General features: G+C 43.6%; 8 protein-coding genes across 15 annotated transcripts; 5 read left to right on the top strand and 3 right to left on the bottom strand.

The window, feature by feature from the left end:
- The first annotated feature begins 2,631 nt into the window (after window positions 1-2,631).
- LOC119553561 (GA-binding protein subunit beta-1) lies at window positions 2,632-5,383 on the top strand. Of its 2 annotated transcripts, XM_037864005.1 has the most exons (9): window positions 2,632-2,840; window positions 2,901-3,251; window positions 3,317-3,529; window positions 3,679-3,699; window positions 3,820-3,937; window positions 3,994-4,322; window positions 4,381-4,475; window positions 4,532-4,601; window positions 4,716-5,383. In XM_037864005.1, the coding sequence occupies exons 1-9, from the start codon at window positions 2,745-2,747 to the stop codon at window positions 5,178-5,180; spliced, it is 1,758 nt and encodes a 585-aa protein (XP_037719933.1). In that variant the 5' UTR covers window positions 2,632-2,744; the 3' UTR covers window positions 5,181-5,383. The 2 variants fall into 2 exon arrangements, with proteins under 2 accessions (XP_037719933.1, XP_037719934.1); XM_037864006.1 differs by lacking the exon at window positions 3,679-3,699 and having other exon boundaries at window positions 4,716-5,382.
- A 158-nt stretch (window positions 5,384-5,541) lies between these two features.
- Window positions 5,542-8,441, top strand: LOC119553560 (ATP-dependent RNA helicase DDX54). Its single transcript, XM_037864004.1, has 5 exons — window positions 5,542-5,607; window positions 5,663-6,212; window positions 6,268-7,022; window positions 7,090-7,365; window positions 7,423-8,441. The coding sequence occupies exons 1-5, from the start codon at window positions 5,605-5,607 to the stop codon at window positions 8,320-8,322; spliced, it is 2,484 nt and encodes an 827-aa protein (XP_037719932.1). The 5' UTR covers window positions 5,542-5,604; the 3' UTR covers window positions 8,323-8,441.
- A 528-nt stretch (window positions 8,442-8,969) lies between these two features.
- Window positions 8,970-10,236, top strand: LOC119555047 (pyrimidodiazepine synthase). Of its 3 annotated transcripts, none has more exons than XM_037866237.1 (4): window positions 8,970-9,201; window positions 9,267-9,850; window positions 9,909-10,030; window positions 10,088-10,236. In XM_037866237.1, exons 1-4 carry the CDS (start codon window positions 9,174-9,176, stop codon window positions 10,098-10,100), a joined length of 747 nt encoding a protein of 248 aa, XP_037722165.1. In that variant the 5' UTR covers window positions 8,970-9,173; the 3' UTR covers window positions 10,101-10,236. The 3 variants fall into 3 exon arrangements, with proteins under 3 accessions (XP_037722165.1, XP_037722164.1, XP_037722166.1); XM_037866236.1 differs by having other exon boundaries at window positions 10,080-10,236; XM_037866238.1 differs by lacking the exon at window positions 10,088-10,236 and having other exon boundaries at window positions 9,909-10,031.
- Window positions 10,237-10,482: 246 nt separating this feature from the next.
- On the top strand, window positions 10,483-12,738 carry LOC119555048 (pyrimidodiazepine synthase). 3 transcript variants are annotated; one of them, XR_005219854.1, is made up of 4 exons: window positions 10,483-10,641; window positions 11,740-12,326; window positions 12,388-12,579; window positions 12,632-12,738. XR_005219854.1 is itself a non-coding variant. In XM_037866240.1 (3 exons), the coding sequence occupies exons 1-3, from the start codon at window positions 10,611-10,613 to the stop codon at window positions 12,523-12,525; spliced, it is 756 nt and encodes a 251-aa protein (XP_037722168.1). In that variant the 5' UTR covers window positions 10,484-10,610; the 3' UTR covers window positions 12,526-12,631. The 3 variants fall into 3 exon arrangements, 2 of the variants coding, with proteins under 2 accessions (XP_037722167.1, XP_037722168.1); XM_037866240.1 differs by lacking the exon at window positions 12,632-12,738 and having other exon boundaries at window positions 10,484-10,641; window positions 12,388-12,631; XM_037866239.1 differs by lacking the exons at window positions 11,740-12,326; window positions 12,388-12,579; window positions 12,632-12,738 and adding an exon at window positions 10,821-11,658.
- LOC119555046 (pyrimidodiazepine synthase) lies at window positions 12,567-13,584 on the bottom strand. Of its 2 annotated transcripts, none has more exons than XM_037866233.1 (3): window positions 13,451-13,584; window positions 12,815-13,383; window positions 12,567-12,761 (listed from the first exon to the last, which is right to left on the bottom strand). In XM_037866233.1, the coding sequence occupies exons 1-3, from the start codon at window positions 13,530-13,532 to the stop codon at window positions 12,627-12,629; spliced, it is 786 nt and encodes a 261-aa protein (XP_037722161.1). In that variant the 5' UTR covers window positions 13,533-13,584; the 3' UTR covers window positions 12,567-12,626. The 2 variants fall into 2 exon arrangements, with proteins under 2 accessions (XP_037722161.1, XP_037722162.1); XM_037866234.1 differs by having other exon boundaries at window positions 12,833-13,383.
- Window positions 13,585-13,951: 367 nt separating this feature from the next.
- On the bottom strand, window positions 13,952-15,536 carry LOC119555049 (pyrimidodiazepine synthase). The gene is made up of 2 exons (XM_037866241.1): window positions 15,428-15,536; window positions 13,952-14,680 (listed from the first exon to the last, which is right to left on the bottom strand). Exons 1-2 carry the CDS (start codon window positions 15,453-15,455, stop codon window positions 13,983-13,985), a joined length of 726 nt encoding a protein of 241 aa, XP_037722169.1. The 5' UTR covers window positions 15,456-15,536; the 3' UTR covers window positions 13,952-13,982.
- Window positions 15,537-15,639: 103 nt separating this feature from the next.
- Window positions 15,640-22,123, bottom strand: LOC119555045. Of its 2 annotated transcripts, none has more exons than XM_037866231.1 (7): window positions 21,986-22,123; window positions 19,462-19,556; window positions 18,029-19,098; window positions 17,310-17,854; window positions 17,162-17,220; window positions 16,990-17,091; window positions 15,640-16,935 (listed from the first exon to the last, which is right to left on the bottom strand). In XM_037866231.1, exons 2-7 carry the CDS (start codon window positions 19,536-19,538, stop codon window positions 16,743-16,745), a joined length of 2,046 nt encoding a protein of 681 aa, XP_037722159.1. In that variant the 5' UTR covers window positions 19,539-19,556; window positions 21,986-22,123; the 3' UTR covers window positions 15,640-16,742. The 2 variants fall into 2 exon arrangements, with proteins under 2 accessions (XP_037722159.1, XP_037722160.1); XM_037866232.1 differs by having other exon boundaries at window positions 21,915-22,037.
- LOC119555050 lies at window positions 19,932-20,653 on the top strand. The gene is made up of 2 exons (XM_037866242.1): window positions 19,932-20,106; window positions 20,162-20,653. The coding sequence occupies exons 1-2, from the start codon at window positions 19,959-19,961 to the stop codon at window positions 20,608-20,610; spliced, it is 597 nt and encodes a 198-aa protein (XP_037722170.1). The 5' UTR covers window positions 19,932-19,958; the 3' UTR covers window positions 20,611-20,653.
- Window positions 22,124-22,206: the final 83 nt, after the last annotated feature.

The following is a 22,206-nucleotide window of genomic DNA, read 5'->3' as shown; positions in this document are numbered from 1 at the left end:
CTGGTAAAAACAATCATTCTTTTAGTTTATAGTTGTCGTTGTATAGTAGTAGTAGTATTATTTTAAATTGGAATCAGCACTATCTGTAGCTTAACTTGATAGCTGGTTATTTTGCACCATTGTTGATTGTGCTTATTTTTAGTTTTAAACTGTCTGTTTATTCATGCATTTTATGAATGCACTTTTATTTTTATGTCCACTCACCTGACTTTAAGGTTAGTCCTTGTGTGTCTTGTTGTTAATCCGTTTGTGTCTCGTTAAGCTGTAAAGAAATATAATTAACAAATGAGATATAAGTACATATAACAACAATAAATAAGATATTCATGCCGTTTGCAATATTTAAAGAAATTGGCCAACTTACCGTTTTAAATAAATCGCTTAAAAACGCATCCGTTCTCCTTGAGCAGTCCGCTCCAATTGTGCAGTGCTCACGCAGTTTGATCAACAAGAAAACAAGAGAGGGAGAGCGAAAGAAATGATGGCCGTCGGCGCACACTGAATGCTTTCAAATGCACTGTGCCCAAAAATACCTAGTATGAATGTTGTATTACACTTTATTGATTATTACTTATGCGTATATATGTAATTAGTAAATAGCTATTAAATAATGATTAGTTCATTAATGACAAATAAACAGAACGAGATAATAAAAAGTTTGTAATAAAGAATTTTGTATTGTATCAAGAATCAATAAGTATTGTTAATTAAGAGGAAAATTTATGGATATGTATTCTTACATTCAGATTATTTCATTTTCTTTAAACTAAACATTCTCTATTTTTCTCCAAGTGCCTGAGTCGTCCGCTTAGACCGATTGAGAGAGAGATTGGACACAGAGAGTAAAGTGGACACATGGAGAAAAAGGAAAAAATACGTTACATTTTCCTTAAATACTGCGCACTATTAATAATTAAATCGATAGGTACAAAAATAATAAATAAATAATAGTTTATTGTAAATAATAATAAAATACAAATAAAATTAGTGGTTAATTATAAATAAAAAGAAAATAATAAGTAATGCATGGTACTTAAACAAATATTTCTTCGAGTTAGATTATTAAATTTTTATTTTCCTCAAATTTAACATTCCCTTTTTTCTCCAAGTGACCAAGTCGTGCTCTTCCATAGACACAGTGGTTCAGGGGGAGAGAGAGGATTTTTAAGTCAAAGAGAGAAGTGAACACAAAGTGAGGAAAAATAAGTTGAATGCTACGCATTAAAATATGTACATATGTAAAGCATCTATATAACGGCCCGCAAAAAAAGAATAAGACAAAGAAAGGAAATAAAAACAAGTAACTTGTCTGATTGGCGCCAAAAATGGTTGCGATTAATTTTGGTTGCATATGTGGTTGTCTTTGTACCATTTGATTTTCTGGCCGTGTGTGTGCGCTGTATAATTGGTTGGTGGTTTTGTTTTGTTTACGTTTTGTTGCTGGTTGTCAGAGATTAAAATGCCGGCAATCAAAGGTCAGAAAACCTATCCAAACAACTCGTCATAGGTGTTGTACATATGTACATATGTATTGTATGGAATATTTATGTGATGAATAATGATAAGAAGTACATATGTATGTAAATAAATAAGCGAAATTGCGTTTGCATTTGCTGGGGAACATTTGGATTGGATTGGATTTGTCTTCGGTTGAATTTTAATTTCATTTGTGCAACGCCATACCGCAAGTACTTTGTATGTACATATGTAAGAACTTGGCTGTATGGCAAAAAATTTAATCTACCTGAAAGTGATGTGGATCGTTGGCTTAGGTTGTAAGCTGGTTAAGGCATTCTATCTTTGAGCCAATACACTATATTTAAATTAGCCCGAAAAAGAGATGGATCGTTGTGTTGTTAGCACAACTAACTTTAAGCAGTCATTTTTTTTAGCAAACTTTCAATTTAGCCAAATCAGTAAAACAAGAAAGGAAGCCAGCTTCGGCAAGCCGTAGTTAAAATACCTCACCAGGTAAACATAGAAGTACAAGTGTAAAGTTGAGCTGATCTGTAACTGTAACAGAAACTATAACTGCACCTGATCACACACACACACATATATATGTGTATGTCCAAATGTGCATGTCTATACACGCATGCCTACGCAGCACAGTGGGAACTGCGTCACTCAATATTCAGCAACATAACTTACACTTTTTTGTGGTTGTAGAGTCCATCCTATGGCTTTCACTATTTTTGAGGGACGCTACGCTAGCCATGACTACTCTTGCATTCGCGGGCCAAGGTTAACTTGCGGTAAGCACTCGAATTATACAGCGCGATTTAAGCTTTTTTTGTCCGTATTCCACTTATTTATTGCAGCCCAGCGACCGATCAATGTAATAGTGCTATTTTTGCCTATTTAGCTATCTCTGTGTTGCTGTTGTTGTTGTTGCTGCCGCACGAAAATAAATAATTTGCATTTACACACAACAGCGAACTCACTTTTTTCTATATTGCGCGATTTAAGCAGCTTTATTTTTATTTTATTTTGCAGCGAAAACGCGCCAAAAAAAACGCGCGCCCGGTGGGGCAGAGTGACCGTGGACCATCGATGGAATCCCTTAAAACGATAGTAACTTCGATAATCATCGCAAGAAAAAACCATTTGACTGTTCTACCATCTGGTAACACTACGATTACAGAAAAAACGTAAACATTATATTTTATGCGATTCCAATAAAGTAATTGCAGTTATGCCAACTAACGTCAACCAATCGCTTGTAAAAGTGTTCGCCTGCTAAGATGAATAGCCACGGCGCCAGCAAAGTTGTTGCTACTCTCCGGGCAGATGGCCATGTCTACCCCATGGAAAACTCCAACTTGATGCACTACGAGATTGTGAGTTTGGCGGTAGGGCTGTTCCTATACCAAACTAAAATGGGGGCCTCCTTCTTTCAGCGCACTGAAGGAGAAGTTCAGCAAAAGAAGGGCAACCTTCTTCCCGCCACATGCGTGGACCTGGGCAAGCAGCTGCTGCAGTGCGCCAGGGACAGTGATGTATCTGGTGTCAAGACTGCGTTGGCACATGGAGCGCCCTTTGCGTCCGACTGGCTCGGTATGTCGGCGCTGCATTTCGCCGCCATGAACAACCAGCTAGAGATTTGCGAGATCCTGCTCCAGGGAGGCATCAACATGGACGCCAAGACCAAGGTGGACCGGACCCCCCTACACCTAGCCTGCTACTACGGACACGAGCGGGTGGTCAGCCTGCTGCTAGCTCTCAAGTGCAGCGTCAACTCCCGCGATATGGTAAGAATATTCGAATCTTGTTAGCTCATGACGACCAACATGTTTTGTAATTCTTCCTTTGTCAGCTTCGCATGACCCCGCTCCATTGGGCCGTCGAGAAGGGGCACAAGGGCATTGTGCGCCTGTTGCTTAAGTGTCAGGCAGATGTCGCCTTGGTTTCCAAGTTTGGCAAGACACCGATCGGACTGGCCGTTTACACAGAACAGGCAGATGTGCTGGCAGAACTCGAAGCGGCGCGACAGGCGCAGGCTAGTAAAAAGTTCAACGAGGAAACGGAGGTGAGTGCGTCAATAATACGACTTCGATGGAGTCTAATATATATTAGTTAATCATAAGTCGTAGTTACATTTCGGTTGACTGACTCAAAAACTTACTAATGTTCGATTTCTTGCTGCCATTGGCTTGCGCTGCGTTTACCGAACTACAGCGACTAACGCATAAGAGTAAAGTATGTATTCTCAAACATTCGGTAATTGTTTGATTATAAATTTTCCAAGCTTTGGAATAATTCTAAAATTTACTATTGCGTCAATAATTGCTAATACATTATTACAAAATATATCCACAGAAAGAAACCAGCGAGGCCGTGAACTCAATAATGGATGAGCCAGAAGTTGCTAAAAACCTTAATGACCGAGAAATGTCAGTTGAAGAACGAATGGATGTCCTGGAAAACCTGCGAGGGCGTGAGTGAAATAATTGAATCACAAGAGAAGAATGAAAACCTTATAAAACCTTGCAGATACCAATGTGCTGGGTAACTCTGCGCTTAACATGCTGAAGTCGCACGGAATAGCAGACATGGTGCAGGAAAACGATGACGAGGCCTCGAAAGAAATGCTAAACACGGCGTTGCAAAATGGGCGCCAACTTGTCCTCTCCGAAGGTGGACGTATGCTACTGCACGAAACAAAAGCGGGCATTAACGGCAGGCAATCAGTAAACGGCAATGTCAGGCCCCCAGTCGTGGCTCTCCGCCCGAATGTCAATAACTCTCCTCCCCAGAAGATTCGCATGAATGTCATCAAGCAAAAAGATCTTCCGTCTCCGGCGGGGGTTACCAAGAACAAGGTATTTATTTTGGTTTTTTGTCCCACATTTTTGTATAATAAAAGCCGTTTATGAACAGAATATACGCATAATCTCGTTGACTGATTTCAAGAAGCTCTGCGGATCGGACAGTCAAGCAAAAGCCCTACAAAAAATACCCGCATCGTTGGCAAGGTAAAGAGATTTGACTTTTTATGCCGAATTTTAACATATCGTGTACCCCTCAACAGCTCTGGAATGGTACGTCAGCTACCCGATGGCACCAAGCTAGTCAACATGCGCCAGCTGCAGGCAAGACAGGTTTGTATTGGTTGCTTCATTAGATTTATGATTAGTTGTCCCTAATACCTATCTAGTTTTGATCACAGATAAAGTTCAATATACTGAAACAGCTGGCATCTTCTCTACTTTTAGTTAAAGCTTCCTTCCCTGCAAAGGCCCCTGGAGCCCACCACCATATTAGAAGAGTCACACGGACCCAGCGAACCCGTGGCTCAATCTACACTGCCAGCGAATAATCCTGCGTCCGGCAGTTCACTCAGAGGGCAGGTGGGCACCGTGCAGACAATACAGCTGCGGCCCTCGCATTCGGCAGGATCTGGACAAGTGCCAACGAACAACGGGCTGACACCCAGCAAACCATTTGTTAGTGCGACAAAGCTGCCATCGGCAAAATCTCCAAACGTGATGCCACTCCTAACGTCTTCCGAGATTTGTCGTCAACTGCACGAGCTGCGGCGCCAAAACGAAGAACTGCGTCGGCGGGCAGACTCCTTTCAGCGGGAAAAGGAGGAGATGCTGAGGCGCATCGACCGACTGGAGCAGATGGTGCTAGTTCGAGAGTCGGAGGCAGATATTGATTTTGGGGACGACGGTTAACTAGATCTAAGATAGGATTATTGTAAATACGTTAAGGTAGGTGTAAGAAAAAGTTATTCATATACCGTTAAGTGCATTTGTTAATCCGCTCAGTAAGCGGAGGATTTCATAACAATATCAGAACCGTATTAACTTAAATGTTAAAAATAAGTGCAACAGGTTTCGACATTTAGTAATCTACCTTAAAATGCATTTTTAGTCGATCATTAAGAACTTATTTTCATTATTTTAATAAATCTTTTTAATAAATATAAAAACCGTTATAAATAAATTACTTGAATCGGAAAGCAAGCAGTGCTGCAGTAAGGCGTTAGTGTAATAATCGATAGGTTAAGGGAAAAGTCGAAGTCGCCTAGTTTCTGAAAATATCGATATATCGAAAAAACACGATTCTGCACGTGTTTTAGTCACAACAAAAGAAAAAATGGTAAGAAAACAAGAATATTGCATCGAATAAATAATGTATTAATACAAATTGGCAGCGTAAAAAGCAGGCAGATGAAATACCCGGGTTTCCCTCGCTGGACAACGAGGGTGGCGCCGGTGGCCGTGGCGACGACATTCTCAAGTCGAAGCCCAAATCCAAGAAGAGCGGTGGCTTCCAGTCGATGGGTCTCGGCTTTGAGCTTATCAAGGGAATAACCAAGCGGGGATACAAGGTGCCGACTCCCATCCAGCGGAAGACGATTCCCTTGATTCTGGAGGGTCGCGATGTGGTGGCTATGGCCAAGACGGGATCCGGCAAGACGGCCTGCTTCCTCATTCCCCTCTTCGAAAAGTTGCAGCGGCGAGAGCCCACAAAGGGTGCCCGTGCCCTGATATTGTCCCCCACGCGCGAGCTGGCGGTGCAAACGTACAAGTTCATCAAGGAGCTGGGCCGCTTTATGGAGCTTAAAACTATTTTGGTGCTAGGAGGCGACTCAATGGACTCGCAGTTCTCGGCCATACACACGTGCCCCGACGTTATTGTAGCCACGCCAGGTCGTTTTCTGCATTTGTGTGTGGAAATGGACTTAAAGCTTAATTCCATAGGTAAGGTTACATTTCGAAGACATCAAAGCAAGGACTAATGCTATTGGTTTCGCAGAATATGTGGTGTTTGATGAAGCCGATCGACTCTTTGAGATGGGCTTCGGCGAGCAGCTTAACGAAACGCTGCACAGATTGCCGTCCTCCCGTCAGATGGTCATGTTTTCGGCCACGCTGCCAAAACTTTTGGTGGACTTCGCCCGCGCCGGGCTGAACGACCCAGTCCTTATTCGCTTGGACGTCGAGTCCAAGCTCCCAGACGCACTTGGTCTGAAGTTTCTTTATTGCCGACCGGACGACCGCTACACAGCTCTTGTGGTTCTTCTTAAATACGTGATTCCGGTGGAGTCGCAAACTGTGGTGTTTGCTGGTACACAGCATCATGTGGAACTGATTTCGTACATCCTTACAGAGGCTGGCATCTCTAATGCCTCTGTCTACTCTAGCCTGGACCCGGCTGCTCGAAAAATAAACACCGCTAAATTTGTGAACAAGAAGGTTTCCGTGTTAATCGTCACAGACGTAGCGGCGCGCGGAATCGATATTCCCAGTCTTGACTTTGTTGTGAACCTGCATTTTCCGGGTAAACCAAAGCTGTTTGTGCACCGTGTGGGTCGTTGCGCAAGAGCTGGTCGTACAGGGACCGCATACTCTATATTTTCTACAGACGACACAGCCCATCTACTAGATCTGCACTTGTTCTTAAACAGGCCATTTAACATAAACGACAGTTCGGCATTGGGAACCATTCCGCAAGATTTACTCGAGGAAGAGCATCTCACAGTGACCGATATAAAGAGGAGCCACCACATTGTAAGTACAAAATGTAATCAAGAGGCGATCTCTATTAAATTGTAAACGACTGATCTACTTTTTGAAGGCTGGCGTATTGCGCACCAGCGAAAACGCCTACAAAAAATACTTGAGTACCCGACCAGTAGCATCCACTGATGCCAATGCACGAGTAAAGAAAATAAAGTTCTTTGCGCTAAAACCGCTGGAGGATTTCTATACAGCTGCCCCTGTTCTCGAACAAGCTGCTAAGGTTAACGGACAATCAACAGAATCGCAGGCGAAGGTGGCTGCAGACGAGCGCAAGTTGCATGAGGAGAAGCACGATATTCTGGTCAAAATGCGCAGTTTCCGACCAGGTGGGGTAAGTTGATGGCCGTTTTTATGTGAGTAATTTTCTTATTTGTTATGACCTTCTCAGACCGTTTTTGAACTTAACACCACGCAAAAGTCTACTCAATTCGTTGTAATGAAGGAAAAGCGTAATCAGCATGCGGAAGTGATTCAAAAGTTCAGGCAGCAGCGCGCAGACGAGGACATCGACGAAGCGAAGAAAAACGCCGAAGAGAAAAGTCCAAGTTTGGCCAGAATGCCAACTGCCGACGAGGAAGCCATTAGCAATACATTTGATAGGGTCGTTGTTCCCAAGAGGCTCCAAAATATGGACGCTCTTTATAAGGATAAGCCAAAGAAAAAGAAGCGTAAAACAAATAGCAAAGACGAGGAGCACTATGTGCCTTATCAGTCAGCGGATAAGCACACAGAGGATGGCCTGGCCATCAACACCTTTGAGCGACAGGCCCAGAATGCCGAGTTTTCTGTGTCGGACCGCAATTCATCCCAGGATATAAAACACAAGCCAGGGCTTAAGAAGTGGGACCGTATCAAGAAAAAAATGGTCTCAGTACAAGATCCTCGAGCCAACAAAATTCGTACCGAGTCCGGTGCGTGGATTCCTGCCTCCTTCAAAACAGGTCGTTATACTGAGTGGAAGGAAAAGTCCAAGATTGAGGACCAGCTGCAGCGTGAAAATGCAGGCAGTGACGACGACAACGCCAAGCCCCTAAGCCATGCCCAGCGCTATCCAGTTAGTCGTCATGCCCGGCACAACGTAAAGTTGGAACTTAAGAAACGTCTGACAGGAAACGACAAGGAGATGCGGCGCCCCGAGCAGATTGTCAAGTCACGCATGCGATTGGAGTTCATTAAAAAGCGGAACGAAGAGAACACGGAGCGAAAATCCCAGAACCGCAAGCGTAGCATGCGGAAAACTCAGCGTCCAAAAACTCAATCAACTGGTGGGCCTAGGAAAAGGAAGTAAGGCATTGAGGCGATTTGGTTAAGGATTGTTTGGAAATAGTTAAGTCATTTGAGTCGTCTTGCTGAGATCTTCCTCTATTTAACTTTCGAGAATAAAACTGTTACATACCCAAGCCGAAATCAGCAGCAGCTAAAAACTGTAAACAACTTATTGGTATATATTGTGTGATTTTCAGCGTTCTTTCCAAATGACGCTTCCGTTCGACTTTTAGTGGTTGTCGAATTGAAAGACAAAGTCAAGACATAGGCGTTGGGTATTTGTTGGTTTAAACTTATAGTGTTTCAAGTGGATGGGATGCACACAGGATATCAAACCCATGAAATGCTTATTTGAAAGAAGACAGAATTATTTTTTTTTTCATCCACTTTCGAAGTATTGATATAGGGTATCGATATAAGGTTAATGTGTTCCTAGTTACAATTTTTGGAGCAATTTTTGGCGTAACGTTGGCGGTCTTCTCCATATTGAAGCGCCGCCAACACCAATATTTGTCGAAATGTATACCAGTTTGAACGTATATTTTAGTTTATTTTACTTAATTAATCAAAGATACTTTTCTGGGTAAAGAGGAAACATCGAACATCGATGTTTGAAAACCACGATGTTTTGGAAAACATCGATGTATCGATACATCGCCGATGTTATTTTCAGCTCTAATTCGCACAAAAAAGCTGTTTTTACTCAACAAATTTGTAAAGTGCAGATGTGCAGGAAAATAATAATATAGGGAATAACAATCAATCTTTTTTGGCTTCTTTTAAAGGCATTTCCTTTTCTATCAAATTCAAATTCCGATAGCTTCCCAAAAAAACAAAACAGGTAGTTTTTTTACCCATAAAATTTTTGCCGAAATGAGCGAGACTCAGCATTTAACCACGGGTTTGTGTTACAAAATTTCAAACTATAAAACCAAGACTGGTATTAAACGCAAGTCTCCCTCGCAGGTTCGAAAAAGCCTCTTTTCCCGGATGATGGGGTCTTGAAGTTGTACTCGATGCGCTTTTGCCCCTATGCACACCGTGTGCACCTGGTGCTGGACGCCAAGAACGTGCCCTATCACAGCATCTTCATCAATCTCCGCGAGAAACCCGAGTGGTTCCCGCAGGTAAGCAGCACCTCGAAAGTTCCGGCATTGGAGCTGGTCAAGGAACCGGGAAATCCCGTGCTGATCGAGTCGCTCATTATCTGCGACTACCTGGACGAGAAGTATCCGGAGGTGCCGCTGTACCCCAAGGATCCGCTGAAGAAGGCCCAGGAGAAGATCTTGATCGAGCGCTTCGGGCAGTTCATCACCGCCTTTTACCGGCTGGTGCTTCACGACAATCCCGACCAGCTGGGCGACACCGATCACTACGCCGGATTGGACATTTACGAGGAGGAGCTGAAACAGCGCGGAACCCAGTTCTTTGGTGGCTCCAGCCCGGGAATGCTGGACTACATGATTTGGCCCTGGTGCGAACGTTTTGCCTCCTTGAAGTTTACCATTGGTGATAATTTCGAGTTGAATCCGGATCGCTTTGCCACATTGGTAAGTGTGGACTGCATTCTAACAATGTTTCTAAATAATTAAGGAATTCTTATTCCAGCTTAAGTGGCGCGACTTGATGCTCCAGGATCGTGCCGTCAAGTGTTTCTATCTGGATGGTCAGACTCATGCCAAATACATGAGTTCCCGTCGAGCGGGCAACGCCGACTACAATATGTTATAGTAAGTTTATGGAAACTTAATAATGCACATCTGATTCATTTTGTTTCAGCAACGCAGCCAAGCGTGCTAAATTGGAGTAGGCATCAGGTTAATGATTATAGACCCCAGCATTTAGTGTACACATTATGGAGATTGATTTTAAATGTACATATACATGGCAGCATTATTGTGATTGAAGAATAAACACTGATACGATATCCACCAGATTTGAACAGCTTAAAAATATCGTTGTACTTAACGCAACTTGTTTAATTTTCTCAAGGTCATAAAAACCAATTTTTTAATTTAAACTTAAAGTTTAGTATATTTCCGTTTAAATAGATATACATTTTATGGTAATCTTTTGATTTCACCTGTTTTACGGTCAGATAATCTATATTTCCAGCTAGCTTAATGTACAAAGTTTAAATAATTTAAAGTGGACCGCGCAACAATCGCAAGACCTATTCGATATACTCGCCCGTCCAGCGACTGCGACCACTATATAAGGTTCGACGAGACCCCTTCCAACGACATTAAATTGAAAACACTTTCTACCAACATTTCTCGCCTAAGGAATTATCTTAAAGTTTTTAATAATATGGCCCTGCCGCGGAAGCACTTCAAGAAGGGTGAGTGGGGGCACATCAAGGTCAGCGGGATAGTGACGCGGCAAAAAGCTGGCAATTGATTCCATCGTTTTATCTACCCCCCGTCACGAGAGGCGTAAATTACCCGCAGATAGAGATTTAATTTTAGCCCAAGCATAATGGAAAACTTTCCCCTGACGTCACAAATCACCCATCAACAGGTTCGCCCAAACCGGAAATTCCCGAGGATGGAATCCTGCGCTACTACTCGATGAAATTCTGCCCGTACTCGCAGCGTGCCGGTTTGGTTCTGGCCGCCAAGAAGATTCCCCATCATACGGTCTACATCGATCTCAGCGAGAAACCCGAATGGTACATCGACTACAGTCCTCTGGGCAAGGTGCCGGCCATCCAATTGCCTCATCTGCCAGGACAGCCCGCTCTGGTTGAGTCCCTGGTCATTGCCGAGTACCTGGATGAGCAGTATCCTGGCGAGGGCTCCCTCTTTCCCAAGGATCCGCTGCAAAAGGCACTCGATAGGATCCTCATCGAACGCTTGGCACCCGCTGTCAGTGCTATTTATCCCGTGTTCTTTACGAAGGACCCTCCCGGCGATGCCATCAAGAACTTCGAGACCGCGCTGGATGTCTTCGAGCAAGAGATCACCAAGCGGGGAACGCCCTACTTTGGCGGCGAGAAGATCGGCATTGTGGACTACATGATTTGGCCCTGGTTCGAGCGATTCCCCGCCCTCAAGTACTCCCTGGATGAACCCTACGAGCTGGACAAGACGCGCTATCAGAATCTGTTGAAGTGGCGCGATCTGGCGGCCCAGGATGAGGCTGTCAAGGCCACTGCTTTGGATGCCAGGATCCATGCCAAATTCATGCGTACCCGCCACGAGGCAAAGCCCAACTACGATATCGCCTTCGAGCCCTTGTAAAGGATCCAAAAGCTGGCTCATGTATATCCTATAGACAGGAATCAAGATACTTAAACAGAGATTGTGAAACCGCTCAGCGGAAAGACATTAAATCCATATATGTACTCCACATCGAATCGATATCTTTTCATCTTCGACTGGGACTTGGGTTTCTGCTCAGACCATTGCCATTTAATAACCTTTTATTGAACTTACAGGTTCCACTAAACCCGAGCTGCCCGAAGATGGCGTCTTCCGTTACTTCTCCATGGCCTTCTGTCCCTTCAGCCATAGGGTTAATCTCCTCCTGGCCGCTAAGCAAATTCCTCATCACAAGATCTACGTAGATTTGATTGAGAAGCCGGAATGGTACAAGGACTACAGTCCACTGGGTAAAGTGCCCGCTCTGCAACTAACTGGAGTTGAGGATCAACCTACTCTCGTGGAGTCCCTCATCATAGCGGAGTACTTGGACCAGCAACATCCTCAGCCACGTCTCTTTCCGACGGATTCGCTTCAGAAAGCGCTGGACAAGATTCTCATTGAACGCTTTGCTCCTGTGGTCAGTGCCATTTACCCAGTGCTGACTTGTAGTCCCAATGCACCGGCAGATGCTATCGAAAAGTTTGAGAACTCCTTGGATGTTTTTGAGGTGGAGCTGGCCAAAAGGGGAACACCCTACTTTTCTGGCCAGACCATTGGAATCGTGGACTACATGATTTGGCCCTGGTTTGAACGTTTTCCCAGTATGAAAATCAATACGGAGCAAAAGTATGAGCTGGATGCCAAACGATTTGAGAAGCTGGTATGTACAAGTATGATATCCCTAGATATCCCTAGATAGAATCTTATGCCCATTCTTGCAGCTCAAATGGCGCGATTTGGTAGCTCAGGATGCTGCTGTGCAGAAGACAGCTTTAGACGTCCAGCTGCATGCCGATTTCCAAAAGTCCAAGACTATGGGCAATCCCCAGTACGATATAGCCTTCAAGGGCAAGCTCTAGAATGCAAACTGGTTATGCCAAGATCAAATCTTCGAAACCGGTTATGGACTGCCTGTATGTTTTATTCATTCCAAGCTTATAATTCAAATAAACCAATCGCATCAAGCATCCTTGACCAGCAGATTGTAGTTGGGCTGACCCAAGCTGCGAGTGCGAAGGAACTCCGCTTGAACCTCGGCCTCCATGTAGAAGGCCATCACAGCCGGATCCCGCTTCATGCGCTCCAGCCAAGGAGTCTAAAAAAAATGTACTAAGTATGTACTGTCTGGAATCCTCAAGATGAACTCACCAGCTGCGGGAATCGCACCTCGTCATAGTTATAGTCCTTTCCTCGCTGCAACTTAAGAAGCTCGAGGCGCTCACACCACGGCCAGATCATGTAGTCCAGAATGCCCGTCTGCTCGCCGCCAAAGAAATCCGTGCCGCGACGGCTGAGCTCCCTTTCGTAAATGTCCAGGCCGCTCCAGAAGGGCTCCAGTTCGCCGCCATCGGAGGCCTTGAAGAAGGCACCCAGCACCGCTCCAAATCGCTCGATCAGCAGCTTATCCTGCACCTTCTTGAGGGGATCGCGTGGATAAAGCGGCCTCAGGGGATACTGCTCATCCAGGTACTCGCAGATTAAAAGTGACTCCGTGAGCACAGGTGGTCCTGGTTCACGCACAATCTCCAGCGCCGGCACCTTGCCCTGCGGATTCTTGTCCAGCAGCCACTCCGGCTTCTCTGTCAGATTGATGTAGGTGCTGTGGTACGGGATCTGCTTGGCGTCCAGCACTAGATGCACGCGCTGGGCAAAGGGGCAGAAGCGCATGGAGTACAGCCGCAGGATACCATCCTCGGGCACATCCGGCGTGGATGAGCCTGTGAGTGGCAGGGCAGATTTATATATTAATAATCCAGGGATACCTGGTGTTCTGGATCTACCTACCTTTAGCCAAATGCCTGCCGTTGCTCATGATGTGCGTGCTCTGGTTTGATCTGGAGATGCAAGTGATGACAGTGATTCCCATTCCAGGGGTATATAAAGTGCCGCTGGCTGCCCTTCGTCGGATGGCTTTTCTTACGCGGTTGAACTTGGTGGTCGGCGCAACCTTTGCGGCTGACACACATATCCAACCTGTTGGACACAGTGGAACCTACTAAGAAAAAGAAATTCGTTCTAAATACGCATCGCTTAAATTCTTAATCGCTGTCTAATTTAATCTAATTTAGAAAAGATTATTGTTGAATAACAGCAATATCTGATTCTTTCTTGGTAAGTAATTCATTTAAACCAATTTTCATAGAGTCCTAATTATTAATATTCAAAATGTATTTAACTTTTTAATATATTTTATTTTATTTTGGAATTGTTTTTCCTTAGTTGTCTTTGTTATTTGGATTTTCTTTTAAATAATTTGTTCTTATATATTTTTTTTAAATATTTCAATTTTTTTTTAATTAATGTTAACATTATTGATTTAAGCCAGCAGATCGTAGTTGGCATTGCCGGCCTTGCGGGTCCGCCAGAACTCGTTATGCTGCTCAGGAGTGGCATAGAAGGACTTGACCACCGAATCAGCCTTCAGATCGGCAATCCACTTGGTAATCTTGGGGAAGCGCTTCTCGTCGAAGTTATACTCCTCAGGAAGCGTGAACTCAATCACAGACAGGCGCTCGAACCAGGGCCAGATCATGTAGTCCACGAAGCCGGGCTTGTCGCCGCCAAAAAAGGGGGTGCCCCGCTTGGTCAACTCCTTCTCAAAGATGTCCAGCGCCACCCAGTAATCCTCCAGACCAGTGCCCTGCAGCCGGATCTTCATAAAGGCATTGATGATGCCGCTGAAGCGTTCCAGCAGGATCTTGTCCTGGGCCCGCTTCAGGGGATCCTTGGGCAGAAGGGGATTCTCCGGGTACTTGTCGTCCAAATACTCGGAGATTATCAGCGACTCGATAAGAGAGGGCTGATCCTTCTCTTCCACCAGCTGCAGGGCAGGAACCTTCAGCAGCGGGCTGAAGTCCACTAGCCACTCAGGTTTCTCGGTAAGATTGATGTTCACCGTGTGGTATGGAACGTTCTTGGCATTTAGGACGAGATGGGCACGCTGGGCATAGGGACAGAACCTCATGGAGTACAGCCGAAGGAGTCCATCTTCCGGGAGCACAGGCTTGGGGGAGCCTAAAAATATTGATTTACAGTGGAAATTTTAAATGCTGGAAGGTTTAATATCAAAAAGTTCATCATGTCATTATATTGATACGCCACTTATGGAGTTCTGAAAACCACGTATCAAAGAAATAGCCAGTCATTGACTTAAAATTGATAGAACCAGACGTGAAATGGCAAACAATGATAATGATACGTTATCTATTTGAAGTGTAAATATTATATTATATACATTTATTAATATTAAGTAAAATTCTGGAAACATATGGTGGAAGGTTTTATTATTAATCTGTTATAAATAAAAAAGTTGATCATATCATTATATTTATTAGTCACGTATCGAGTTATGAAATCCCCAAACGAATAGCAAGTCATTGACTTAAAGTTGGTGGGTCAGACGTGGAAAGGTAATACGTTATCTTTTTGGAGTGTAAATATTATGCGTATTTTGATAAAGTTGTATTAATTTATTTAATAATTTTATCATGTTAAACAACTTTTTAAGTATTTGACTGATAAAAAATGTTCAAATGTATTGATAACATATAAAAAATATTTAATTTTTGCACTAATATCGCGCTCAGTATATGAACCATTTAATTAAACTTTTTTTTTTACCAAAAAATCACAATTTTTATGGGTGTATGTGTATTGTCGTGAAATTATGGTTGCTTATCAAGTCGATGGAATGTTGGAGAACTTGTTTTAGATTGACTTAAGCTTCTCTCTTACCGTTGGTAACACGTCATATTCTCTTACCTTTAGCAAAATGTTTAGTAGTACTCATTTTTTTAGCAAAAATTTAATCAAAAAATTCACTTAACTGTTGAAGTCAACTCGACGTTGGATTCCAAACTGAAATTTCTCTTCGACGGTGCTCTGTATTTATACAACCGGCAAATAATCGAGTACGAGCTTTTCGCAACATGACTCTTAGTTTTCTGGGTGCTCTTCGGTATCGCTTTTAAAAATGATTTCTCATCGTAGACGTTTATTTCGATTTAAAACGCTTTGCTACATTTGCCATTTGTTTGGGGAGGAAACAGTCTCCTCCTGCATTGTTTTTACATCTACTTAGTTTGTTAATAATCACGCCTGCTTGTAAATATATATATATTATATTTATACATGGTTGGGGGAAGTTTTTTAATTAAACTTCCAACTACTACACATACATTTAGAGATTTAAGTTCTTTAACTTTTCGCAAAAAGTTTCGATCGGCGGACTTTCTAAATAAAACTTAATCTATGTACAAAAAAGTTCTCGAAATGTCTATTGAAGCCTTATAAAAAATATAAAAAAAGTTCATATACAACAGAGTTGGTGACATCATAAAGCCGCGAGAGCGTCATACAAAATAGTACTTATCAGTTATTACATTCGAAAAATAAAAAGTTTAAATAAAATGGAAAGTAATAAAGAATGATTATTAACTCTTTATCAAAAGTAATTTAATGTCTTCGCTGTTTTTGGTCCTACGACTGGAATTTTTTCGGTCTAAATCTTTATGATTTGCATAAAAAAGAAAGAATTTTTTAAAGAATTCCTTGTGTCAATGTCCGCTAATAAAAAAGAATTTCAAATTAATCGTACATTTAAAATGATTAAGTTGTATAGTTATCTTTTTCGTATCAATTGCGCGTTGTTGCTATATTTAATTACATGGGGAGTAAGTAGCTAAAACTAAGTAAATACGTACACTTAAAAAAATTCTACACACTTGAGTTAAATGTTGATTTTGCTTTCGTTTCCAAATTTTTTGCATCGTTGCCTGACGATTCCGATTCTAAGTTTCGTTTACAGTTTCGTTAATTTTTTTTTGTGATTTTGTATTTTGTTTGTTGCTCTATAAAATATGCAAACTGGTTGCATTTTGATCACGGTTCTTGCTGTTGCATTATAAACATCCCTCTTTTTGATTTCTGGAACGACTTGAATTGTATGGTGTCTTGATGTTGCTGATTGATCTCATAAAGACGCAAAATCTTCAACCTCCTTCATAGGTCAAACATTTAGTATGAAGCAATGGTGTTTTGATGTTGGCGTTTCTGCTCCAAGGATCCATGGGTGTACTTAGGCATTCGGTGTGGTGGATGGCCCGGGAGATGAGGAGGATGTTGCTGCAGCTGCCACTGCATCGACGTTGCTCATCTTGAGCAGCATGAGGGACTGCGACGATCGAGTGGCGGTGGAACTGGGATACTTTGGCTGCATTTGGCTGATGGACACTGTGGAAGAGCTGCTGGTCGTCGGCTGTTGCTGCTGGCTGCAAGTGAACAGAGTTCATCAGAGTGCTCTGGCTAGCCCTTAGGACACACACCCCTTCTGCTCGCCATCCTTTTTGCTGTTGAACATGGCCAACTCGATCTCCGTGTGCTGGCTGTTCATATGGCGCACCCACTCCGCAGGCGTATCGAAGGATCTATAAAGACAAAAGGGAAATATTAGAGATAATTCTGGACTTTGAAGATATTTTGAAAAAGTCTTCTTACGTGGAGCACAAATCGCAGAGCAGGGTGACGTGATCGTGATCCATGTTGTTTTCCTGTTGCTGCAAAAAAAATATACTTATATGCATAAGTTCACGGTACCATTTATTCATTCTAGATCTCAATGGGACGTTAGATCATCAAAACTTACCGAAACTCGGCGACGTTTCTTTGGCACATAGGTTTTGACTGTTCGCAGGGCGAGATTGCTGGAGGCGGTGGCAGTACTCCCACTGGCGCTGGATGGCAGGAGGTTCCTATCCGTACCGCCTCCCGGATCACCGGCATGTGTGCCCAGGTGGCGGACCAGCATCTTGGTGTCCTCGAAGGACTTTTGGCAGATCTCGCACACAAGCAGCTGTTTGAAATTGTTGTAGTCACGCAGTGTGTGCTCCTCATTCTCCTCGGAGGGTGTTCCTCGGTCCCTATTGACCTCCAACTTGACGGCAGTCATCTTAAAGTCCAGTGGCTGTTTTGGCGAACCCAGTGGCCCCTCCTCCAGGTTGTTGTTGTTGGACGCAGTGGAGGCATTTGGTGGGTTGTTGCTCCAGTCGGTCGGCTCTTGCTTGATGGTGAGGAAGTTGTGCGGATGTCGCAGTGTCGACGGATGTGATGGTTGCTGTGATGGCGGTGGTGTGGCAGCAAGGCGGGATGGGACCACGTGCTCAAAGTGAGGAGGTTCGTAGTAGTCATGAGCTGATGGAGGTTTACAAAAGTCATTAGAATTTATTTAATTTAATTTTAAACCGAATAGGGTTTCTTTAATGTTGAAGAAATAATTTTTTTAGGACTGCATATACTCATTATCTGAATAGAATTGGCATTTTTTAATGAATATTAATTTTTCATGGAGTACTGGCATAAACTTACATCTTTCGCAGGCACTCTCCCTCCTTAGGCGTCGCTCAAAGACCAGTCCCACCTCATTTCGCTCGCGAAGTGCCTGCTCTTCGTAATCCGTCCTCCGAAGCGTGGTCTCGGCCTGATCAGCACTTGGTCCGGCGGTCATGGGACAACTACTGCAGCCCACCTCTGTGCAAATGGAAATGGGCTGGGATGGCGGGGCACCTGATCCGCCAACTCCTCCACCTACGCCCCCGCCAGTGGTTGTCGTTGAGGTTGGTGGCGGTGGATGTGACTGGGATTCAACCTGCCCGGGAGCCGCAAAGCAGCATTTGTCTTCCGGATCGATAGCCACTTCCTTGTTGACCGATATGCCCAGTTTACTGCTGCTGGCCACCGTGAGGAGTCCTGTGTGGGCGGCCATTTTGGGTGATTTTATGATCACAGGCGAGTCCTTGGGCATCACCGAGACACCAAGACCACGGAATTGCTGCTGCTGAGGAGGGTGGCCCAGGTGGGACGACAGGTGGGGGTGGTGGTGTTCCAGGCCAAATCGTGTGGATCCTCCTGGCTTGCTGGCGTAGATATCGCCTTGAAGTTGGGCCGACATGGTTGATGACGGGGGCGGCGGTGGAGGTGGCAAGGCGGATCGTGTGCCATTCGACATGTACATGGCGCTCGCCTCCCGTGAATGCAGATGTCCGGCCAGCGGATGCGGGTGGTGCGATGTGGTCACAACGGAGCCGGAGCCGGAGCCACCGCCATTGGAAGTGCTGGTGCGGCACAGACCGCGGATCTTGAGGATCTCGCCGCCGCGCAGCACCTCGTTGAGGATGTCGTTGGAGACGGTGGCCTCGCCGCTGTACATGTACTGCACCAGGATCTGGATGGCCCGATGGCTGAGATCCGGCGGCAGGACCACATAGAGCACTCCGTTGGGGTTCGTTATCGGTGCCGTTTCGAACATGGTGGCAAAGAACTGGGACGAAGCACTGAGGATGAACTTGTGGGCCGAGATGCCCACCGTGGGTATATCGGAAGGGATTCCGCTGCTGTTGTACGAGCTGTACAGGACCACATCGGCAAACTTCTCGTTTCTAGATAGAAATTATAACATCAGAATTTGTTTATAACTAGTGTACTATATTTATTTTATAACAATTTTGAAAAAGTTTAAATATTTTTTTATTGAAATAATAATTGAATCACGAAGTATAGTAAACTTTTTCAGAAAAATTGTAACTTTAATGTGGACACTAAACGTTTTCTTTTGTTTTACAAAGCAAATTATTAAAGAATCCAACTTTGTTAAAAGGTACTTCTTACTATTATTGTTTTTGTATGTATAACAAATGAAGGCATGTCGTCACATAAAAATGTATTAAAAAACAAAACTCATTTTCCAATTTAACAACAATTGCAAACATTTATTTTTTAGGGATTCCAGTCATGATACTTACTTGTAAAGCGTGGCTATGGAAGAGTTCAGATAGGAGAGGTGCGAGTCCCACTTGAGGTGATAGTTTTCGGCGGCCATCTCTGCGGCCAGCAGCGCCTGCAAGACGATAAAATCAATAAATAAATCAATAATGCCGACAGTCGGGTCGGATAGGTGGGCTTTTTGAATCTCGCGCCACCCCCAGGTATGTGTCGAACCACCCTGCTTTTGTAGCGGCATATTTATCAGATAGAGTAACGGTCATACTCCTCCGCAGAGTTCCCTGATCCGGGAGCAGAAGGCCGAGCTGCAGCGAACCAGGGAGCTCCTGGCCCAGTTGGAGGAGCAGATTCGTAGTCTGCAGACCAGTACTCCCCGCAAGTACCCGAAGGTCAAGTACCTCAATTACAAGAACCGCAAACGCATCCCGATCACCGGCGGAGCTGGCTTCGTGGGCACCCACCTGGTCGACCATTTACATATTTTCTTTCCTCCTGTTTTTACTTTGAAAATATTGAAATGTCCGAGTTCGACACGCGACTTATAGAATTGGTGAGGGCTAATCCCAAGCTTTATGAGCGGGAACTAAGGAGCACGCCCTATGAAGCCCATAAAAAGCGGAACTCGGAGATCTGGGGCAGCATCTCAACATCCTTGAATACCGATGGTAAATACTTTGTTTTTCTATATAAATATTGTTAAATTTGTATAACTTCAATTAGTTAATGCCTGCGTCAGTCGCTGGAACCATCTGGTGGCCAAGCAGCGTCGAGAGTTGGCCAAGGAAAAATCCGGAGGCACTGGCTCCGATTGGAGCCTTCTGCCTCATCTCCAATTTCTGCAACATCATCACCATCCTATTAATCATCGAAATTCGGGAGATTTGAGTCGAAACTCCCTGAAATCCATCGAGGAAGTCCACGACGAAGAGGATCCGCTACAGGAAGCCATGGATGAGCAGTTGGCCGTCGCGGGAGTAGCCCCGCCACCCACAAATCCTCATCCTGCCCCGTCCACTGCACCCGTTAGGGCAGAAAAGAGGATAGAGGCCCTGTTGGAAGGGCTTGGAGAAGCCAACCGCATAAAGGCGGAGAAAAGGATTCTGGCCTACCTCTGCAAATGCAATCTGCGCGCCCTTAACGACGAACAAATCGATGATATAGTTATATAGAATGGAATATAATTTAGTCACAAAACATCTCTAAAAAACGTAATATTCAAGTCTTTTTAATTTTTAGGCTAAGAACATTTTTGCAACTTTAAATAATGCACGACATTTACAAACCAATATTTTCTTAAAAATTAATTTTAGCAATATTATAAAGCAAATTTAATCGTTAAATCAAATTAAGTATAAAGTTTAATTCGCAACCATTTAGAAATGAAACAAAGAAACTTATGATCAATTAAAAGGATAGTTTAGAGCGCTTCCTTAAATTATTAGAGCCAGTAAATTACAATAGTCTCCTTAAAATACAAAATTGATTTTATTATTCCAAAACAAACAATTTTTGCAACGTTTATCAATGTTACATTAATTTATTCGTATGCAATATTAAAAAATCATACCAGCGATTAATTTTTTGAATTAAGAATTCGATTGTATGTACCAAACTATTGCATTTTAAAATATAAAAACAATGTTTTGATCTCTAGAAAATAATGCTTTATTCTGTAATTGAGAATCTTAAAGAGATATATTGGAATTTATATCTTCTCAATACACCTGAGGAAATTACAACCTGTATTGTTAAATATAACAAAGAAGTGACTTTTGAAGCTCTCGACAAAGCATCAATTATTTAAATCCCAGTAAGGCAGAGATTTGTCTCGAAAGGTCATTTATAAACCAAGGATTCAGGGGATAATATAGTAATGCAAAAGGAAGCTATCTGTATGGTCTTTGGTTGACGGGGCATGTGGTAGGCGACGGAAAATCGAATTCAGCCACGCCAAAAAACTCCTACTATGACGCAGCTGCTGGGAGCTGGTCAAAGAGTCAAAGAGTGCGCGCGCAAGCAATAACATGTCCAATATCCATGTCTGGATCGGATCGGGGGGAAGCCCCCATCGAAGGGGAGCGACGACGCCAAAACAAGCATTTAGTTTATTAATTTGAGGACTCCCAAAGGGGGGGAGGTGCTGGGCCGAAACAAAAACATAACGAGCGGGGAGCGTCGTGCACCCTTAACGACTGATGCCACTACCCCCTGGTATTCCCCCACCCCCTTGTAAACCCCCGACGCACTAAACCACTATGTGAACTACTCCTACGGCCAGCCACCTTCCCATTCCCGGACCCTGCTCTTGGTATTAACACCGTATTATCGATTGATTTCAGCACAAGCACACAACAAAAATCAATAAGCTGGCAGGGCCAAAATAAAATATTGTACAGTTCTGTATCGTTCTAAGTTCAATGTTGTCGACCGCTCTTTAATTATAAACAATTATTCCAATGCAAAAAATACTTACGGCTAAATAATTTGGGTTTTTCAAAATACGCGCCCAAAACGTTTAAATGCTACATTTAACTGGTAATGTACCTTGGCTCTCCTCCTGGTATCTATTTGGTTTAAATCCCTTCGCTGGATAAACACGATCGAGTCTGGGGTTTTTTTGTTTTGGAAGGAACCGTAGATATTCGTTATTTGTTGTTAATTATTAAATTGTTATTGTTCTTCATTTAGAACGCTGGGGAAAACCGTGCGACTTGGACTTTTGAGCTGGAAAAACTGCGCAGCGCGTCGTTTCGAGCTTTCGCGTT

Source organism: Drosophila subpulchrella, chromosome 3L (genome assembly GCF_014743375.2).
Source record: "Drosophila subpulchrella strain 33 F10 #4 breed RU33 chromosome 3L, RU_Dsub_v1.1 Primary Assembly, whole genome shotgun sequence".
Classification (NCBI taxonomy): domain Eukaryota; kingdom Metazoa; phylum Arthropoda; class Insecta; order Diptera; family Drosophilidae; genus Drosophila; species Drosophila subpulchrella.
The sequence above is the reverse complement of the archived record's forward strand: the minus strand, read 5'-3'. Positions and strand labels throughout refer to the sequence as shown.

What these genes read in the sequence shown, in the direction of transcription:
- LOC119555046 (XM_037866233.1), bottom strand. Translation starts at nt 13,532, where the DNA reads ATGGGAATCACTGTCATCACTTGCATCTCCAGATCAAACCAGAGCACG. An exon ending in CGGCAGGCATTTGGCTAAAG is followed by an intron (nt 13,384 to 13,450) that starts GTAGGTAGATCC and finishes TGCCACTCACAG; the next exon opens with GCTCATCCACGCCGGATGTG. An exon ending in AGGTGCGATTCCCGCAGCTG is followed by an intron (nt 12,762 to 12,814) that starts GTGAGTTCATCT and finishes CATTTTTTTTAG; the next exon opens with ACTCCTTGGCTGGAGCGCAT.
- LOC119553560 (XM_037864004.1), top strand. An exon ending in CTTAAAGCTTAATTCCATAG is followed by an intron (nt 6,213 to 6,267) that starts GTAAGGTTACAT and finishes TTGGTTTCGCAG; the next exon opens with AATATGTGGTGTTTGATGAA. An exon ending in TAAAGAGGAGCCACCACATT is followed by an intron (nt 7,023 to 7,089) that starts GTAAGTACAAAA and finishes TACTTTTTGAAG; the next exon opens with GCTGGCGTATTGCGCACCAG.
- LOC119553561 (XM_037864005.1), top strand. Translation starts at nt 2,745, where the DNA reads ATGAATAGCCACGGCGCCAGCAAAGTTGTTGCTACTCTCCGGGCAGAT. An exon ending in CCTGGAAAACCTGCGAGGGC is followed by an intron (nt 3,938 to 3,993) that starts GTGAGTGAAATA and finishes AAAACCTTGCAG; the next exon opens with ATACCAATGTGCTGGGTAAC. An exon ending in CGGGGGTTACCAAGAACAAG is followed by an intron (nt 4,323 to 4,380) that starts GTATTTATTTTG and finishes GTTTATGAACAG; the next exon opens with AATATACGCATAATCTCGTT.
- LOC119555050 (XM_037866242.1), top strand. Translation starts at nt 19,959, where the DNA reads ATGTCCGAGTTCGACACGCGACTTATAGAATTGGTGAGGGCTAATCCC. An exon ending in AACATCCTTGAATACCGATG is followed by an intron (nt 20,107 to 20,161) that starts GTAAATACTTTG and finishes AACTTCAATTAG; the next exon opens with TTAATGCCTGCGTCAGTCGC.
- LOC119555047 (XM_037866236.1), top strand. Translation starts at nt 9,174, where the DNA reads ATGAGCGAGACTCAGCATTTAACCACGG. An exon ending in GACTCAGCATTTAACCACGG is followed by an intron (nt 9,202 to 9,266) that starts GTTTGTGTTACA and finishes TCTCCCTCGCAG; the next exon opens with GTTCGAAAAAGCCTCTTTTC. An exon ending in GCCGACTACAATATGTTATA is followed by an intron (nt 10,031 to 10,079) that starts GTAAGTTTATGG and finishes ATTTTGTTTCAG; the next exon opens with CAACGCAGCCAAGCGTGCTA.
- LOC119555045 (XM_037866231.1), bottom strand. Translation starts at nt 19,538, where the DNA reads ATGGCCGCCGAAAACTATCACCTCAAGTGGGACTCGCACCTCTCCTAT. An exon ending in CTCTGCGATTTGTGCTCCAC is followed by an intron (nt 17,092 to 17,161) that starts GTAAGAAGACTT and finishes TTGTCTTTATAG; the next exon opens with ATCCTTCGATACGCCTGCGG. An exon ending in AAGGATGGCGAGCAGAAGGG is followed by an intron (nt 16,936 to 16,989) that starts GTGTGTGTCCTA and finishes GTTCACTTGCAG; the next exon opens with CCAGCAGCAACAGCCGACGA.
- LOC119555049 (XM_037866241.1), bottom strand. Translation starts at nt 15,455, where the DNA reads ATGAGTACTACTAAACATTTTGCTAAAG. An exon ending in TACTAAACATTTTGCTAAAG is followed by an intron (nt 14,681 to 15,427) that starts GTAAGAGAATAT and finishes CAATATTTTTAG; the next exon opens with GCTCCCCCAAGCCTGTGCTC.
- LOC119555048 (XM_037866240.1), top strand. Translation starts at nt 10,611, where the DNA reads ATGGCCCTGCCGCGGAAGCACTTCAAGAAGG. An exon ending in GCGGAAGCACTTCAAGAAGG is followed by an intron (nt 10,642 to 11,739) that starts GTGAGTGGGGGC and finishes TTGAACTTACAG; the next exon opens with GTTCCACTAAACCCGAGCTG. An exon ending in CCAAACGATTTGAGAAGCTG is followed by an intron (nt 12,327 to 12,387) that starts GTATGTACAAGT and finishes CCATTCTTGCAG; the next exon opens with CTCAAATGGCGCGATTTGGT.